This window comes from Muntiacus reevesi, chromosome 1, assembly GCF_963930625.1.
Source record: "Muntiacus reevesi chromosome 1, mMunRee1.1, whole genome shotgun sequence".
In the NCBI taxonomy this organism is placed as follows: domain Eukaryota; kingdom Metazoa; phylum Chordata; class Mammalia; order Artiodactyla; family Cervidae; genus Muntiacus; species Muntiacus reevesi.
The window spans coordinates 11,008,496-11,027,231 of NC_089249.1; the positions used below are offsets into that span (position 1 = coordinate 11,008,496).

An 18,736-nucleotide genomic window follows, 5' to 3' on the forward strand; every position below is an offset into this window, starting at 1 on the left:
TTTCCTCTAAAAGGGACTTAGAAAGAGGTGGGTGAGATTAAACTAGGCCTCTCACAGGATTTCGTAAGACACTCATCACCCACGTGACGTTAGTGAGAGAGTATCAACAACAATTGTTGATAGGTAACGCTGCTTACGTGTGTTAATGACAGTGGAATGTTACTAAACTCTTAGGCAAGTAGGAGAGAGAGGGTGCTGTAATTCTAGTAAATTATAGTCTTACTTTAATTTTCATTTCAAACTAATAACCTTTAAAGATTGTTTTAATTCCACAGGTCAAAAAAGTATCTGCTTTTAACTTGAGATAATCATGCATTGAAAATGTATGTTCTTTAGTGGTCTATATATGCCCAACATTCTGCCATGGGCAGTGTTTATTTTGTTTAGAGATTGATAATTCAGATTGGGTAATGACAATCTACACTTCATTGATTCCTTATTAAAAAGAAAATCTTACCTTATGTCTTAGACTAGGTGGATTAATATCACTTTTCCCCGAGCCCTTAAAAAATGAGCCCAGAGGAAAATGAATTAATAAGACAACTCACCTTTTATTTCGTCTCCCTGGGTAGTCGTTCTTCCTTGTTACAAGAGTTTACTCCTGTTGACCCAATGACATTGATGAATTATGACCCCTTCTGGGTGTGAGTAACAAATGATCCACATGACTTGAGAGAGTGAAAAATGTTTTCTGAGATGAGACCATTTACTTTTGACCAGTCTCAATATGTGATAGAATAGAAGGAAGGGGGGGAATCAAAGGCAGTCCTGGCAAAGCATCTCCTATCCATAACAGTTTCTTGATTAAGATTTTGCAATTTTTTGATGAGTATTAATTAACTATCCATTGTGTTCCTAGTACAAAACTAAGTACCGTTGGCAAAGACAGAGAACCCATGGTCTCTGGCTTTGAGAAATACACGGTTTCCTTCAGGAAAACCAGCCCTGCAAACTTGAAACAACTGGAAAACAAGGCTCTGCATAATGTGGTGACATGTGTGATAGAGGACAGAAGTTGGACAGCAATTAGGAAAAATGGAAGGATGGATATGGGCCAGGGCCCCTGTGTAAGGCTCTGTAGAGCTGAGGCATAGGAGAGCAGTGGATTGGTGTTGGCCAAGGAGAAGGGGCATGAAAAACACAACCAAGATTTGAATGGAATGATGTTGTTGAGCAACTGGGGAATCACATATCTTAAATAGTTCCTGCCCTATATCTAGATTTTGCTTCCTCCACCTCTCTCAGATCACACCGACTGTCTCCCCTGCCCCTACTGCCTTCACCTGTGACCTGGACTATGACTGTCTTCCTCTACCTGGTCTTCCTGTTTCCTCTCTGGCCCTTCCACGTCATTCTCTTCCCTGGAGATGTGAATCTGGTCACGTCCCTTGCTGTTGTTGTTGTTCAGTCACGAAGTTCTGTCCAACTCTTTGCAACCCCATGAACTGCAGCACACCAGGCTTCCCTGTCCTTCACTGTCTCCCTGAGCTTGCTCAAAGTCATGTCCATTGAGTCAGTGATGCCATCCAACCATCTCATCCTCTGTTGCCCCCTTCTCCTCCTGCCTCAATCTTTCCCAGCATCTGGGTATTTTCCAGTGAGCTAACTCTTCACATCAGGTGGCCAAAGTATTGGAGCTTCAGCTTCAATATCAGTCCATCCAATCAATCTTCAGGGTTGATTTCTTTTAGGATTGACTGGTTTGATCTCCTTGCTGTCCAAGGGGCTGGATTGGCTAAAATCCTTTCACCATTTTTCAGTTTTCTCAGGACAAAAGTCAATGTATGGTCTGCAAGGCCCATCAAGGGTTAGCCTTTGCCCACCTCAACAGCCCACTTTTTTAAAATGAAAGATTTTTTTTGATGCCGACTACTTTTAAAGTCTTACAGTATTGTTTCTGTTTTATGTTTTGGTTTTTTGGCCACGAGGCATTAGCTCCCCAACATGGGATCAAACCTGTACCTCCTGCATTGGAAGGTGGAGTCATAACCACTGGACTCCCAGGGAAGTCCCAGTCCCTTTCTTGCTGTCAGTGTTTCAGCCACACTGCCCTTATTTCACCAACATCACTCCTACCACAGGGCCTCTGTTTCCTCTGCTGGAAAGACTCTATCCCACCCACTTAACTTTCATTCATCAGCACAGCAGTCACCGCCTCAGGGAAGAAGTCTTCCCTGGCCAAAGTCGTCAGATTGCCTTGTTATCCATGCTTATTGCACTGTGTCCCTCTCCTCTCTTTTCCCAGCTTTCTAACCAGAAGCTTATTTCTTTAACTGATTTATATATGTCTCCTCTGTCACCCACAAGCTTCACAGGAGTAGGGACCAAGCTTATTTTGCTCACCGTTGTATTCTCAGCACTTAGCGAAGTATTTGATATAGAGCAGGTGTTTTTTAATTTGTTGAATGAATAAATGAATTTATGTGTAAATGCATATATGCTGTAAAAGTCTTCTGGAAGAGGAAGGTTTCTGTTGAGACATACTAGGAGATACGATAAATAATAATCCATGATTTTTAGGAGCCGTTGTGTAGGAGGAAAGCAGCAGACAGTATTCAGAGACAGATGGTCAACATTTGTCTAGAATGAGAATAAAAAATAATTAGAATATTCTTACACTGGACTAAGAAATAATTAAGCTCTAAGTTATGAAATGTGGGCTAGAAAACACAGTAATAATATTTAAGAAATAAAAACCAAGGAATTCCCTGGACACTTTCAAACTTCACAGACCACAGGGCGCTAGGCACATGGTTCGTCTCAGAAAAATATTTATAGAGGTAGACGTTAATGCCTGGGAAAAGTCCTCACTTAAAAGGGAAAGTTGCTCTCAGCATTGATTCATACTGAGTCTCAGTAGAGTTCTTTCTTAGTGATATCTTATGATTCTAGCATTGTAAACATCTTATAAAACTATAGTATATTAAAAGGAGTGTCTAAAGATTTTTGCAGTAATTTTGGTTACTATTCTTAAAAATATATATAATGCATGCATTAACAAACACACACTCAGAAATGGCAAAAATATTATATGTTGGCACCAAGTCTTCAGATTCCCCTGATTCCTCATGATTCACAGTATTATACCTAATTTCCTGAATGAGCTGGGTTTGTCCTGTGTCTTCAGAACAAGCTTGTGTATGATCATGTTCTTGTATGAAAGGGTTCATACTGTTTCTTTTCTAGAGTAATAGGAAAAGAAGTTTAAGTCCAGAGCCTAGATTTGGTCAAACATTCCATTCTCTTGGCTTAGCTTGTCTGTATGGTTATCAGCAAGGCCACCACAAAGTTACATGACTGGTCAAAGTGTTAGAATGCCTGACTATAAACACTTCAATATAATTTGCAAGACTTTTATATCGTAAACAGGCGGTACTTTGGAGAGAAGATTGGGTTGTATTTTGCCTGGTTGGGCTGGTACACCGGCATGCTCTTCCCAGCTGCCTTCATTGGATTATTTGTCTTTTTGTATGGCGTCATCACTCTGGATCACTGCCAAGTCAGGTATGGAGCGCTCTAGGTGAGCCTGCCTTTGCTTTTGTTTGGAGATGGGTGTTTGTGGTTTGGGAGTGTTTACAGACTGTGGGTCCACTTAGCTATTCATTTTAACATCTTTCCAGTCTCCTGGGAAAATTCTAAAGGTTCAATTCACAAAATCTGTCCATCCATTACCCTTGCTGCTGTGGTCTCTAGCTACCAAGGAGTTCACTTTTATGAATACACAAGTCACTGTGAATCCACAGAGGGCTTCCCAGGTGGCTCAGTGGTAAAGAACCCGTCTGCCAATGCAGGAGCGGTGGGTTCAATCCTTGGATCGGGAAGATGCCCCTGGAGGAGGAAATGGCACCCTACTCTGGTATGCTTGCCCGGAGAATCCCATGGATGGAGGAGCCTGGTGGACTACAGTCCATAGGGCCTTAAAGAGTCGGACAGGACAGAGCACACAAACATGCATCCACAGAACAAATGGCTTTCATTCACTGGCTCAAAGTTGTTCTCTTTCTGATCTTTTTACCTTTTTTTTCTACTACTACTGCAAAATAGTGGGTTAATTATCTTTTCATCAATTGTGTGTTCTTACACAGACCTGTAAGCTAGACACTTGTAAGAAAGACATCTCACCAACTTGCTGGGACCTTGTGAATGGGTCAATGTTAGCAATTAGTATCTTGGCTCTTCCACTAGAATGTAGTCTAAGGTATTCATAAAGATCTTAATACAAAGCTGGACAATGACCTTAAATAAGAAATGTGCCTTTTAGAAGTGATTGCTAAAATAGAAGTGACCTACAAAAATATTTTAATTTCTGGGGAAACTGTTAATGAGATGTAATTTTCTCCGAGAACTAATCCCTAGTATTTTTTCCTCCACAATTCATTCTTATTTATCATGCACACAGAAATTAAGGCTGGCACTTTTCTCCCCCATTGTTTCCCCATCTATTTGCCATGAAGTGATGGGACTGGATGCTATGATCTTAGTTTTCTGAATGTTGAGTTTTAAGCCAACCTTTTCACTCTCCTCTTTCACGTTCATCAAGAGGCTCTTTAGTTCTTCACTTTCTGCCATAAGAGTGGTGTCATCTGCATATCGCTAATGGTAAAAGAAACAATTTATTCTCCAGGGAAATTTGATAGTCCTTAACCTGTGTTCATTTTAACACAATATAATCAAAGCATAAATTGTCAGGATGGGGGACACATAAGACTGGCATTTTAAGGTGTCTCCTTTTCCCCATAATTCAGTATGAAATGTCTTCAAACCTGCACAATATTGTAAATGACTCCTGTATAATCTTAGATATAGCCATCAATGTTTTGCCTCATGTGTTTTTCTGAGCTTAACTTATTATTATGGAAAAGCCAAGAAGCAGCCTGATAAATAAGTAGGTTTATCAAACTATAAAACTATGTAGGCACTTGGTTACATTAATAACTAAGAAAAGGCTAAGACGCTTCCAAGTGCAAAAATTTGATCTACTGAATCTTATTTACTGGTCGACTCTTCTGGTGAAATTGAAGGGGAAGAAAATGCTGTTATGTCATTAAATGAAAAAGCAATCCTTTTCTGTTCTGTTTTCCAGTAAAGAAGTCTGCCAAGCTACAGATATCATCATGTGTCCTGTGTGTGATAAATACTGTCCATTCATGAGGCTGTCAGACAGCTGCGTTTATGCCAAGGTAATTTCAAATATGCAATATTTTAGTTGGATCAAATTTAACATATACCTTCCTGAGAGAAGTGGTAACCACATTCTTTCTGTCCATTTTGATCTTTTATTCTCAAGTTTATTTTGTAGGAGAGATTTATCTTCATCATTTAGTACTCTAATTCAGAGATCTTTTTACTGCATATGTGTTTTCAATGTTATGGCTCTGATTATTATCACAGGGAGCAAATAGAACAGTTGATAGAATCAGCGAAAGTTAGGTTCAGATCTTGACTGTGCTCTTTACCACTGGTCAGTGTAGGAACACATTATGTAACCTCTTCTGTGCCTCAGTTTTCCCATCTGTGAAACGGAGAACATGAGGACTGTTTTATTTTTTAAATGTGACAAGGTGTATGATGAGCATGAACAAAGTGAAAGTGTTAGCCACTCAGCTGTGTCCCACTCTTTGCAACCCCATGGACTGTACAGTTGCCCACCAGGCTCCTCTGTCCATGGGATTCTCCAGACAAGAATACTGGAGTGGGCAGCCATTCCCTTCTCCAGGGGGTCTTCCCAACCCAGGGATTGAACCCAGGTCTCCTACACTGTAGGCTGATTCTTCTATCTGAGCCCCAGGTGGGTATAGTGCTTGACAAATGGCAGGATCTTAGTAAATGACACCTGCTGTCATTTTCCTCCTCTTCGCCATCATTATTATCCAAAAGACCTAGATTGAAGGCTAGCTCAGCTGCTTACTGCCTTGACCATGAACATGTACAACCTCTTTGAGCATAAGCTTTTTCATCTTTAAAGTGCAAGTGTTGATAGCTGCCCTCTCTGCCCCGTGGCATGTCATGAGGACCAAAGAAGACAGTAGATGTGAAAGTGTTTTGAAAAAATTACATAGAACCATTATGTCTGTGTGTTATTACATACCCCTTTCTGATATTATACCTTACTTTATTAAAGTTTTAGACATGTTCATTGAAGTTCTAGGGTTTATTACTGAAGGGTAGTATCATTAATGCAAAGCAATGGCTGTATAGACTGATGGAAACTTTTCCAAGACCCACTGCCCATCAGCTTACCCAGATTTCAGGTATAAAAGGGGTTGGCAGATTTTATGTAACCTCTGCAATCACTGTGACTTGGATTTTTCTGAGTATATGGCTGGCATTGCAGAGTTTAAGTGTAGGAACATTTGATCGGCAGCCCAGGAGCCTGCCTGCCCATTCATGCTGTCTCTAGCCCTGCAGGTGGCCAGTCTGGTGGGAGGATAAGCAGCCAGCAGTGAATTTAGAAAGATCTGGGCTCTTAGTATGTGCTATAAGGATCCAAAAAAGCACAAAATACTCTCCCTTCCTTTGGTGAACACACAAATAGACCTGTCTGGATGAGGACAAATTCAGTAGAGTGAGCTTGGGAAATAGAGAGGTTGTGCTGAGAATCAGAAGACTTTGTTCAGTAATATAATTTTGTTTAAAGATTGTGAGCTAGGCACAAATGACTCAGGTGTAAAAATCCTGCTTTTGAGGAATCTTAGAAGCCCAGTTATTTTTTGCTTGGGGGTCTTTGTTATGTGAAAGGTCTGCCCTGAGTAAAATTCTTTTTTTAGGGGAGCTATAATAATTCCTTAAAAGGAGCATCATGAATAGTTTAGAGTACTCAGATTTCATCAATATCTGTTTCAGAAAGTGTTTATTGCCTAGTTTGGAGTTTTTTGGAAGCAGTTGGCTTCCCCAGATATCCTGTTATTTTAGCCCATGAGTGCTGGTCCCATGAAGTATCAGTCACTTAGGGTGAGGGTCAGAAGCCAGGTCAATCCTGGTGAGTTTACAAAGAGAAGAGAACAGTGTGTCCCAGGCATCACTGGGTGTAGGAATTTTCTGGCCCCTATCATTTTTAAGCCTGCTTAGAACAAAGCAGAATTGGGAGAAGGCTCTCCCCCTTGGCTGTAACCAACCGTCCCCGAGGTTTAAGACGGAAAGCACCGAGAAGCGAAAGCCTGAGACATCCCTCATTCCTCCAGTAAAACAGGGCTGAGCATCCCTCATATCACCCACGGATACCTGCCCTCATGGTTTGCCCTCTGTAGTTGATTGCTGAGGGAGGGGAAACTAATTTTCCAGTACCACTGGGTAGGGGCTAGAATGGAACTTAGATATTTTTTCTTTATCCTGTGTTCTCACTCTGCTTGGGAACCACCTCCACCCCCACCGTCTCACACACGCGTGCCCGCGTGCACACACACACACACATTAAACCAGCCTTCTAACTCCCCCAGCATTTCTCAGGCTCTTGTTTGTATGTTTCTGTTCTGTCAGTTCCTGAAATCGACTATCCTGTTTCTCTGACTTTGATTTTGGCAGAGGGAGCCATCAGCTCATCCTAGCTCACCGTCTTAGGAGGGACTGGAGGTTCCTATTCATTCACGCTGATAAACATATTTCCAGATTGGTAACTGCAGCTGGAAAACGTGTCTCTCCAAGTGTTTGCATACCAATCCCAGGGAAGGACTCCTGTGGGCTGTATTTGAGCCATGTGACTCCTAGTGACCTACATGAGAGAGACTTGTTACCCAGAGAGGACGAAAGCTGATCCACACAGCCCAGAACAGTGACAACCACAGTCCATTCCAGAATCTTCCCTGATGGTGCAGGGAGTTTCCACCACGGAATACCCTCGTAAGGGGCATAACCACCCACCTACCACTAGGACTTTCAGGCTTGACTTGATGCTGACCACCTGATGTTCACAGCATAACACTCCTTCTGGCATCAAAATAAATTGGCTTTAGACTTGTCTCACACTAAGTATTTAAATGCTGCCCATCTCCCCTATGTTTAAAGAAATAAGTCATAAACTTGTGGAAAATTTTGAAATATTTTGTACTCTGATATAATAGGAAAAGACCTGCTTATACTTGGCATGTTCTCCAAGGGACAGTAAACTATACTTTATAGAGAGCTATAAAGCACCAAAAAAAGGTTATGCTTTATGAACATATCCGTCATCATTTCAATTTGGCCTGGTAGTGGTGTGATTTATCCTGGAGTCGGAAATGAGCTCGGCAGTTTTGCAGCAAAAATAGGTATTTTTGCTTTCTGCCATGGTGATTGCAATAAAACGTATTATTCTAGCAATAAAGTATTTGCTAGCTGTCTCTGTGTTATGAATAAGAGGTAAATGCAGTGATGACCTGAGGTTTTAATAAAAGTAGAAGTGGTTTCTGTTAATGGGTTGCTCTTCTTTACAGTGCTAAAGTCCAGAGGGCAGCCCAGAAAATGTTTGTTCAAAACTATACACACAAAATAGACATGTTTCCAAAGAGAATAAATGAGGCATTAAAACCAGTGCTGGGAAAATCAGAAACCTTTAACAGCAGCAACACGAATACCTACCGGTCTTAAATACAAACCTATCCATATGTAGATGTGTGCTAGTTTTTATAACGCACAAAGGGAATTCTTAATAGCACCTCTGGGGCTGCTGATCCATGCTCAACTAAGTGATACTCACATAAATGGAGTAAATTCTCTTTCCATATCCAGACTATTTCACAGTTTGGGGGAAAAAAAAAAAAACACTTCTTCGTTATGATCTAAAATGAACATCCCCCAAAGAAACCCTTTAAAATTCATTGCGTCATCAGAGCTATTTTTCCAGAATGTGAAAAATGTGGATTGGAATATTGTATATAAGACACGAGTTTAACTGTGATTCGTGTTCCCAGGTGACCCACCTCTTTGACAACGGCGCCACTGTTTTCTTTGCTGTTTTCATGGCGGTCTGGGGTAAGTGCTCTACATCTGTGTGACTCGGGTTCCCATCATTTGCTCTATGATATGTTCCTTTAAAATCTGATTTTGGATATGAGAAGAAGAGGCATAAGTAAATTCAGTTTGGCTGTTCTGTTAGACACAAGTTGATAAATAATTCATTTGGTTTATTTTTAAGGTGATGTTTTACAGGACAACATGTCTTATTTCTCTTAAGGCTTCCAACAATTTCATCAGCATTCCATTACTGGAGTAAAATTCACCTTCTGTTGGAGACAAAAGTAAAGCTTATAGTGTACCAAAAGTTCTGATGATTGAGACCTGATTACACATCTCAGTGTATATGGGACTTTCTGTTGTGAGTGGAATATTTTCATCTGACTAGTGTGTGAATACCCACCTCTAGCATTCTTCCAGTTCTGGTCAAAATGACTCCTTATAAACAATAGCTAGTTTCAATGCTGGATTGAGACCTTTTAAATTGTTTCAAGCCAATAGCCATATAATAACAAGGTATGATGGAACAGTCACTGAAAGAATTATTTAGCCCAAAGGAGTTACTTCCCCCACTTTTGTGTTTAATTATATCTTCCTCAGTATAGTTCATTTCAGTCGCTCAGTCGTGTCCGGCTCTTTGCATCCCCGTGGACTGCAGCATGCCAGGCTTCCCTGTCCATTGCCAACTCCCAGAGCTTGCTCACATTCATATCCATTGAGTCGGTGATGCCGTCCAACCATCTCATCCTCTGTCATCCCCTTATCCTCCTGCCTGCAGTCTTGCCCAGCATCAGGGTCTTTTCCAATGAGTCAGTTTTTTGCATCAGGTGGTCAAAGTATTTGAGTTTCAGCTTCAACATCAGTCCTTCAAATGAATATTCAGGACTGATTTCCTTTAGGATGGACTGGTTGGATCTCCTTGCAGTCCAAGGGACTCTCAAAAGTCTTCTCCAACACCACAGTTCAAAAGCATCAATTCTTTGGCACACAGATTTCTTTATGGTCCAACTCTCACATCCATACATGACTACTGGAAAAACCATAGCCTTATGTTTGACCTTTGTTGGCAAAGTAATATCTCTGCTTTTTAATATGCTGTCTAAGTTGGTCATAACTTTTCTTCCAAGGAATAAGCATATTTTAATTTCATGGCTGCAGTCACCATCTGCTGTGATTTTGGAGCTCCCAAAAATAGTCTCTCACTGTTTCCATTGTTTTCCCATCTGTTTGCCATGAAGTGGTGGGACTGGATGCCATGATCTTAGTTTTCTGAGTGTTGAGTTTTAAGCCAACTTTTTCACTCTCCTCTTTCACTTTCATCAAGAGGCTCTTTAGTTCTTCTTCACTTTCTGTCATGAGGGTGATGCCATCTGCATATCTGAGGTTATAGATATTTCTCCTGGCAATCTTGATTCCAGCTTGTGCTTCATCCAGCCCGGCATTTTGCATGACGTACTCTGCATGTAAGTTAAATAAGCAGAGTGACAATATACAGCCTTGATGCATCTTCCTAGTGAAATAATTATAGAGCTTTAATTTAATCACATATAAAAGTTTGGACAAATTTGTAATAAATGATGAATGGTAGTTACCTTTGGAGAGGAGGTTATCTTTCACAGAAGGGTAAGTGAATAGTGAGGAGACACCTTTTACACTATATATTTTCAATTTGGTTTGAATACTTTTTACAACATTTATACATTTTTCTAGAACATAAAATGCTAGAAATCTGAATTTTGAGGTTATTGAACTCTACTCACTTGAGACTTAGGTTCATGTTGTTCCTTATGTCTAGAATGAATATTAGAATCTTTGCCAACTTTTAAGGCCCAGCTGAATTGGCATCTTCACCAGTCAGAAAGTGTCTTCCTCCTTTGAATTTTCATCGCATTTGGTTTTTGCCCATTCTTTGGTCACTAATAATAATCTGCATACACAATTTTTCTCATAAGTTCATGGTCCACAAAGACCATTATGGTCATGGGAGTCCTTATACATTTCTTTTAAATACAGAGAGATTAATGTTTAGTGGATGGATGGATGGATAGATGGATTGGAGGAAAAGAGAAGAAAATTATCAGAAGAATTTATTTTTTAAAAAATACTTATTTGGCTGTGTTGGTCTTAGTTGCAGCACATGGGATCTTCATTGCGTCATATGGATTTTGTGGTGCATGGACTTTGTAGTTGTGGTAAGTGGGCGTACCGAGGCATGTGCAATCTAAGTTCCCCAACCAGGGATCAAGCCCACATCCCCTGCATTGCAAGGCAGATTCTTAACCACTGGACCACCAGGGAAGTCCCACCAGAAGAATTTCTTTATGAGACCATGAATATGTTTAAATGGTCTCTTTGACAAGTAGAAATATAAAGGCTTCTTCTCTATAGGGGGCTTGTCCTGTATATTTGATGTCTTCTTTACCTCAAGCTCTTGAAGGGACATTTTTGAACCCTGTGATACCAGTTCCTCTCAGCCAGAGGGTGTTTGTCCCAGGAATAGTCAAACCACAGGTTGGTGAAAGTGGCCTGGGAGAAGTTCTGAGGTTCTGGACAAACAGGAACTGGTAGTACCACCCAGAGTCTTATTCTTAAGAATGTGACTCGGAGAATGTGGAAGGACACTGGGAATTAGTAGTGGAAATGGACACTGAAAGATGCAGGGAGGGAAGAAGGGAGGGAGAGAGGCTGACAGCGGGTGGCAGTGAGGATCAGGAGGAATTCTGAGCAGACTGAAGTTATGACCAATCAGAACCTAGAAATAAGCAGAAGCAAAGAACTAGTAGAAGAAAATTAGAATAAAGGGGAGGGTGAATGTAGCCAAGCCATGCAGAGTATCAGGGTGAAGCCCCAGGGTCTCCTATGTCTATAATCTCTCAAGCTGTTGGCTTCCATATCCTGTCTGAATAGGTCCAGTCTTTTAATTCCCATGAGAGTTCTGCCTCCTTTGGTGGGCCTTGCAAAAGCCCTCTCGATTTGTGCTACCCATTACTGTATCTCTTGCAAACAATGGAAGCTAACCATAATAGAGTTTTGGTTACAGGAATGACCTCTTAGGTCAAGAATGTGTATCTGGCTTTTCTAGAATGTATTGGTAACCATGATCATGAAATATAATAAGCCATCCAGTACTGCAGTTTTGCCAAGGCTACAAATAAGGAGACTGAAAAATGTACTCGTTTCCTAAACCAATGGTTTCCAAGCTTTTTCAAGTCCTGACACATAGAAAATGATAATACCTGTGCAATATGCTAACGTCCATGAAGAAGCCTGCTTGTGGCCAGGTATAATACTGCCCTAAGCATCCTAGCCCTAGTCGCCTCCCAAACTGATGGGATTAGGACTTCTTGCAAACCTATAATCCGTTCCTGGCACACATATGGGGAAGCTCTGCTTTGGGCTACTGGTCTACTGTGTAATGGGTTAACACTTCCATAGAGAGAGTAGTGTTCTGGAAGAATTCATACCTAAAACTCCCTTGCCCACTTCAGTGTTCCATCAATTTAACATACCCTTTTACTGAAATCTTATTTTCTTCTTCCACAGTTACCCAGAAGTAAAATTCTGGTAGAATGATAATTGTCTATAGGGTAGAGGTTGTCATCGCCACCCCTCACCCAGTACCACCATTATAAAAGGGATGGCATTCCTTCCTTGCAAGTTGGAACATTTTATACTGGGGATAACGGATAGACGTTATTATTTTATCTCTGCCAACCTCAGTGGACTGAAGTGAAGCCTGAAGCATAGAGGTTGCACGTAGGTGGGCTGGAGATCTGACAGCCCTCGTGCATTGGAGGGTATTCATTAAGAATCTGATAGATGTTGTGTAATAACCATTGAGCACAAGGGAACATTTTGGGGCCACTCCAGGCAAAGCAAGCCTGGAATAATTCATTTTCTGAATCGCTTTGTCTTCACTGACAACTTACTGTTTAAATCCTGTATTGTTCCCAGAAGTAAGCTAGTTTGAGAAAAAGAATGATTTTTTCAGGGGTTTCTTTGTAGATAGGACTTTGCCTCTTGCAGAAATCTAGACTAGCCAATAATAGTAACAGTTACAATAACACAAGCCTTTATTAAGGGCTTACTGCGGGCTGGCCACTGCGCTGAGCATTGTACAGGATCACTTCAGTTAATTTGCAGAGCAGCCTTTGACACGGGCACTGTCCCTCTTCCCATGTGACAGAGGAGAAAACTGGGCAGTGGATGGAGAGTGGTAAGGCCGAGCGTTCAGACTGACGGGCTTAGCGCCTCCGGCCACCCCGGGCCGTGTGCTGTCTGTGAGCCTGGCCGCTGCTGCTGCAGAGAGCGGAAGTCTGACAAAGGCTTCGCACTCATCCTGAGCCCGCTGCGAAGGCCGCTTTGTGACGGCAGCGTCCTCTGAAAGCGTGTCAGTTCTAACCAAGCTCGGTTTAATGGTCTCAGGACCAGCCTTTACGATTGACAAGTGACGACATTTGGGAAAACACATGCACTTTGTTTTCGGGAAATTGCTGGATATGGAGCTGGCGAGAACAGATGTGAGTGGTTTACGAGCCCGCGGAAGGGGCAAGGCGATGTGTTTGCTCTGTTGCCTTTTGCTTTGTGTTCACCAGAGAAACAGTAAGGTTCCACTTGGAAACCATCTGCAGCACCCGGGAGGGCCTCTGTGTGGGCTTAGAAATCTTGACAGAGCTCTCTGCCACCTTTGTTCTTGTTTGTAGTTGCATGATGGCAGGGCCTCCTGGGGACCCGAGAGGGACTGGGTTGGCCAAAAACTTTGTTCGCGTTTTTAGTAAGCGCTTACAGAAAACTTGAATGAACTTTTCGGCCACCCAGTATACTATGAGCCTAGGGCTCTGAGCTTGAATCAGAGTGGTTTATAAAGATTCGGGGACCAGAACATTTATGGCTTAAATTAGCTGTCTCCCTAGGGGGAAATAAAATGAGTCATTGGAGAGTTCGATGCTGGCAGAGATTTTCCAGGAAGCATATTATCTCCCTCTCTTCTCTTCTTGTTCTCCTTCCTCTGTTGTTTATTTCTTCCTCTTTTAGCTTCGCTGATAATTAAATTATCCCCAATAAACAAACAAATCAAGATCCTCAGAGCTTTCCAATCAAAATAAAAAGTTTGTGGTTGTTTAAATGCAAATTCAAAGATTCTGTATATGCTCTCATCAGTGATTGATGAATGAAGTATGTCTCACTTTTTTACATAAATTATATAATTTGACTTTGTTTTTAGGTATTCACACTAATTTTATTTTTTATACTTTTATATCATCCAACAAAAACTGGTGATTGTATATTAAAAAAGAAAGGTATACGTTTACTAAATGCCTATTAGGTACATAAGTACAGTCAGATATGATGTCATCAATTTCTTACAACCCACCAGAAAGAAATTAATATTTCCCTCTTGAAGATATTGAGGCTCAGAGAGGTTATATTTACATAACTTGACCCAAGATTACCTAACAGCTGGTAAGTGGCAGAGTCTGGAATTTAAGCCAGATCTAATCTTTATTTTCTTGGGCTCCAAAACCACTGCAGATGGTGACTACAGCCATGAAATTTTAAAAGACGCTTGCTCCATAGAAGAAAAGCTATGACCAACCTGGACAACATATTAAAAAGCAGAGACATTACTTTGCCAACAAAGGTCCATCTAGTCAAGGCTATGGTTTTTCCAGTAGTCATATATGGATGTGAGAGTTGGACTATAAAGAAAGCTGAGCGCCGAAGATTTGATGCTTTTGAACTGTGGTGTTGAAGAAGACTCTTGAGAGTCCCTTGGACTGCAAGGAGGTCCAACCGGTCAATCCTAAAGGAATCAGTTCTGAATATTCATTGAAAGGACTGATGCTGAAGCTGAAACTCAAGTACTTTGGCCACCTGATGCGAAGAACTGACTTCTTGGAAAGACCCTGATGCTGGGAAAGGTTGAAGGTGGGAGGAAAAGGGGACCACAGAGGATGAGATGGTTGGATGGAATCACTGACTCAATGGACATGAGTTTGGGTAAACTCTGGGAGTTGGTGACAGGGAAGCCTGGCGTGCTGCAGTCCATGGGGTCACAAAGAGTTGGACACAACTGAGCAACTGAACGGAACTAAATCTGTCAAACTCAGAGCTGTACCAAAGTATGTCCATGGTGGCATGCACCTTCTATAGGCTGTTATAAGATTTCATTACTCAGCAGTGTATATTCGCTCTCTCTTGGCACTGGGTTTACCCCCAAAATGAGCTGTGCTTTCAAAAGTTGGTAATTATAATAGTGGGCATTAAGTTCGACTTATGAAGGGACAGTGAGGGTCCATGCAGCCTACTTCCTGAGGCAAAAAGGAAAAGGAGAAAAACTTTCACCCAAGGAGAGATGTTAGAACCAGTCTTAAATTTGCCATGCAAAGGAGTGGAGTCAGGGAGAAGTTTGAATAACACTGACCCAGAAACCATGTGGACAAGACTCTGATAAGGATGCTCAAGCACTGCATGTGCCAGAGACATAGGATTTATCTTAGCTTCCTCAGGGTGCTGTAATAACATGCCACACAGTAGGTGGCTTAAAACAACAGAAACTTATTCTTTCACAGTTCTGGAGGCAAGATGTCCAAAATCAAGGTGTGAGCAAGATGGGCTCCTTTGGGAGGCTCTGAAGGGGAACCTGTTCCATGCCTTTCTCTTCGATCCTTGTGATGGCCAGTGATCCTTGGCACTCCTTGGCTTGTTGACACATCACCCCCAATCTCTGCCCCCGCCTTCACCTGCATTCTCCCTGTGTCTTCACATGGCAGTATTCTCATAAAAGGACACTAATCATATTCAGTTAAGGGCCCACCTTACTCCAGGATGAACTCAACTAGTTAATCTGTAGTTACTTTATTTCCAAAGAAAGTGACATTCTGAGGTTGGGGTTTGAGACATAAAAATATTTCTGCCACGGGGGACACAATTCAGCTGTAACAGTGCATGTTGAAGCCTGAATCCTGCGTATCACAGGAAATCTGTACCACAAGAGAGAACCATGGCTTCACCCTGTAGGCAATAGAAAGCCAACTGAAGTTATAAACTTGGATGTGACATCATCAGTTGTGTTTGGGAAGCAACTGTGGCAACAGTGGAAGGGGTAAAACTGGGGACCAGTAGGTAGCAGATAGACACTTAGAAGGTTGTCCCAGTGCTCAGTCAAAATGTTATTCCAGAATAGGGTATCAGAGAAGATCTTAATTACAGAATAAGAACATCATACATAAATACGTTTTCCTTGCTTTGTTTATATTGGGCAAAAACTGAAAATAACCTAAATATCCAGCAATAGAATGGTTAAGGAAATTGTAAGTAGCCATTAAAAATTCTTTCAAAGCACATAAGATAACACAAAGCTGTATTTAAGTTTTCATTACGATGCAAAGTGTACAAATAAAGTGTGATTTGGGGTGTGTGAGTGTTACTGTGTCCAAGTTCCTACTGCTCACTGCTCAGTTCAGTTCAGTCACTCAGTCATGTCTGACTTTTTGTGACCCCATGGATTGCAGCACACCAGGACTCCCTGTCCATCACCAGCTCCCGGAGTTTACTGAAACTCATGTCCATTGAGTCGGTGATGCCATCCAACCATCTCATCCTCTGTCATCCCCTTCTCCTCTCACCTTCAGTATTTCCAGCATCAGGGTCTTTTCAAATGAGTCAGCTCTTCCCAACAGGTGGCTATTGGAGTTTCAGCTTCAACATCAGTCCTTTCAATGAATATTCAGGATTGATTTCCTTTAGGATGGACTGGTTGGATCTCCTTGCAGTCCAAGGGACTCTCAAGAGTCTTTTCCAACACCACAGTTCAAAAGCATCAATTCTTCGGTGCTCAGCTTTCTTTATAGTCCAACTCTCACATCCATATATGACTACTGGAAAAACCATAGCCTTGACTAGATGGACCTTTGTTGGCAAAGTAACGTCTCTGCTTTTTAATATGCTGTCTAGGTTGGTCATAACTTTTCTTCCAAGGAGTAAGTGTCTTTTTATTTCATGGCTGCAGTCACCATCTGCAGTGATTTTGGAGCCCAAAAAAGATAAAGTGTTCCACTGTTTCTACTGTTTCTCCATCTATTTGCCATGAAGTGATGGGACTGGATGCCATGATCTTTGTTTTCTGAATGTTGAGCTTTAAGCCAACTTCTTCACTCTCCTCTTTCACCTTCATCAAGAGGCTCTAGTTCTTCTTTGCTTTCTGCCATAAGGGTGGTGTCATCTGCATATCTGAGGTGATTGATATTTCTCCCAGCAGTCTTGGTTCCAGCTTGTGCTTCATCCAGCCCAGCATTTTTTATGATGTACTCTGCATAGAAGTTAAATAAGCAGGGTGACAATATACAGCCTTGACGTACTCCTTTTCCTATTTGGAACCAGTCTGTTGTTCCACATCCAGTTCTAACTGTTGCTTCCTGACCTGCACACAGATTTCTCAAGAGGCAGGTCAGGTGGTCTGGTATTCCCGTCTCTTGAAGAATTTTCCCACAGCTTGTGATGATCCACACAGTCAGAGGCTTTGGCATAGTCAATAAAGCAGAAATAGATGTTTTTCTGGAACTCTCTTGGTTTTTCTATGATCCAGCGGATGTTGGCAATTTGATCTCTGGTTCCTCTGCCTTTTCTAAAACCAGCTTGAACACCTGGAAGTTCATGGTTTACATATTGTTGAAGCCTGGCTTGGAGAATTTTGAGCATTACTTTACTAGTGTGTGAGATGAGTGCAATTGTGCGGTAGTTTGAGCATTCCTTGGCATTGCCTTTCTTAGGGATTGGAATGAAAAGTGACCTTTTCCAGTCCTGTGGCCACTGCTGAGTTTTCCAAATTTGCTGGCATATTGAGTGCAGCACTTTCACAGCATCATCAAATTCCTACTGCTCACTGCTCAACAGGCCATTAAATTAAGAAATGAGTTCTTGGGGTAAGGAATAGTGACTTTGGGCTTCCCTGGTAGCTCAGCTGTTAAAAAAATCTGCCTGCAATGCAGGAGACCCCAGTTCAATTCATGGGTCGGGAAAATCCTCTGAAGAAGCAATAGGATACCCACTCCAGGATTCTTGGGCTTCCCTTATGGCTCAGACAGTAAAGAATCCACCTTCAACGTGGGAGACCGAGTTTAGTGCCTGGGTTGGGAAGATTCCTCTGGAGGAGGGGATGGCAACCCGCTCCAGTATTCTTGCCTGGAGAATCCCCACAGACAGAGGAACCTGGTGGGCTGCAGTCCGTAGGTTGCAAAAAGTCGGACATGACCTTATGACTAAGCACAGCACAGCGACTTTATTTGAAAAGCCAGCAGACTGAGGAGATAGTCGACGAGTGTCTTAAAGAAGTATCTGCCTGGGTTTGGATGCCACTTCCATTTTTAGAACAAAGCGGGGGAAGTGAGGAGGTAAAGTACAAGAGGCTATAAGTCCTATAAGTCGTTGCAGGTATTTCCTGGTTCTGGCCAGACTCTGGAGGGGAATGTGTTAATTTCTTCTTTCCTGCAGTAATTCACTGGTGGGCCTGGTCAAGATGTTTCCTGTGAGCTAAACAAAGCTATTTTATAATATATTAACGGTGGTTTTCTCTGGGTGACAGAATCATGAAATGTTTTTGTCAGCTTTGGTGAGGTATAATTTACATAAAATAAAATCCAGTGATTTTAGGTGTACATTTTGACAAGTCATGTCAAATTGTATATAGTCATGTAACTGTTACCATAATGGTGACATAAAACATTTGCATGCTCCAGAAAGTTTCCTCATGCCTCTGAAGTCAGCCCCTTGGCATCCTCCAACATGCTTTCTGTCACTGTAGTTTCAT

General features: G+C 41.7%; 1 protein-coding gene across 1 annotated transcript in view; it reads left to right on the forward strand.

The window, feature by feature from the left end:
* ANO4 (anoctamin 4) overlaps positions 1–18,736 on the forward strand; it is a 215,330-nt gene that overhangs the window by 132,491 nt on the left and 64,103 nt on the right. Inside the window, exons 11-13 of the mRNA XM_065921006.1 lie at positions 3,370–3,504; positions 5,084–5,180; positions 8,886–8,946. Of these exons, the coding sequence (XP_065777078.1) occupies positions 3,370–3,504; positions 5,084–5,180; positions 8,886–8,946 (293 nt within the window). The remainder of the gene's footprint in view (positions 1–3,369; positions 3,505–5,083; positions 5,181–8,885; positions 8,947–18,736) is intronic.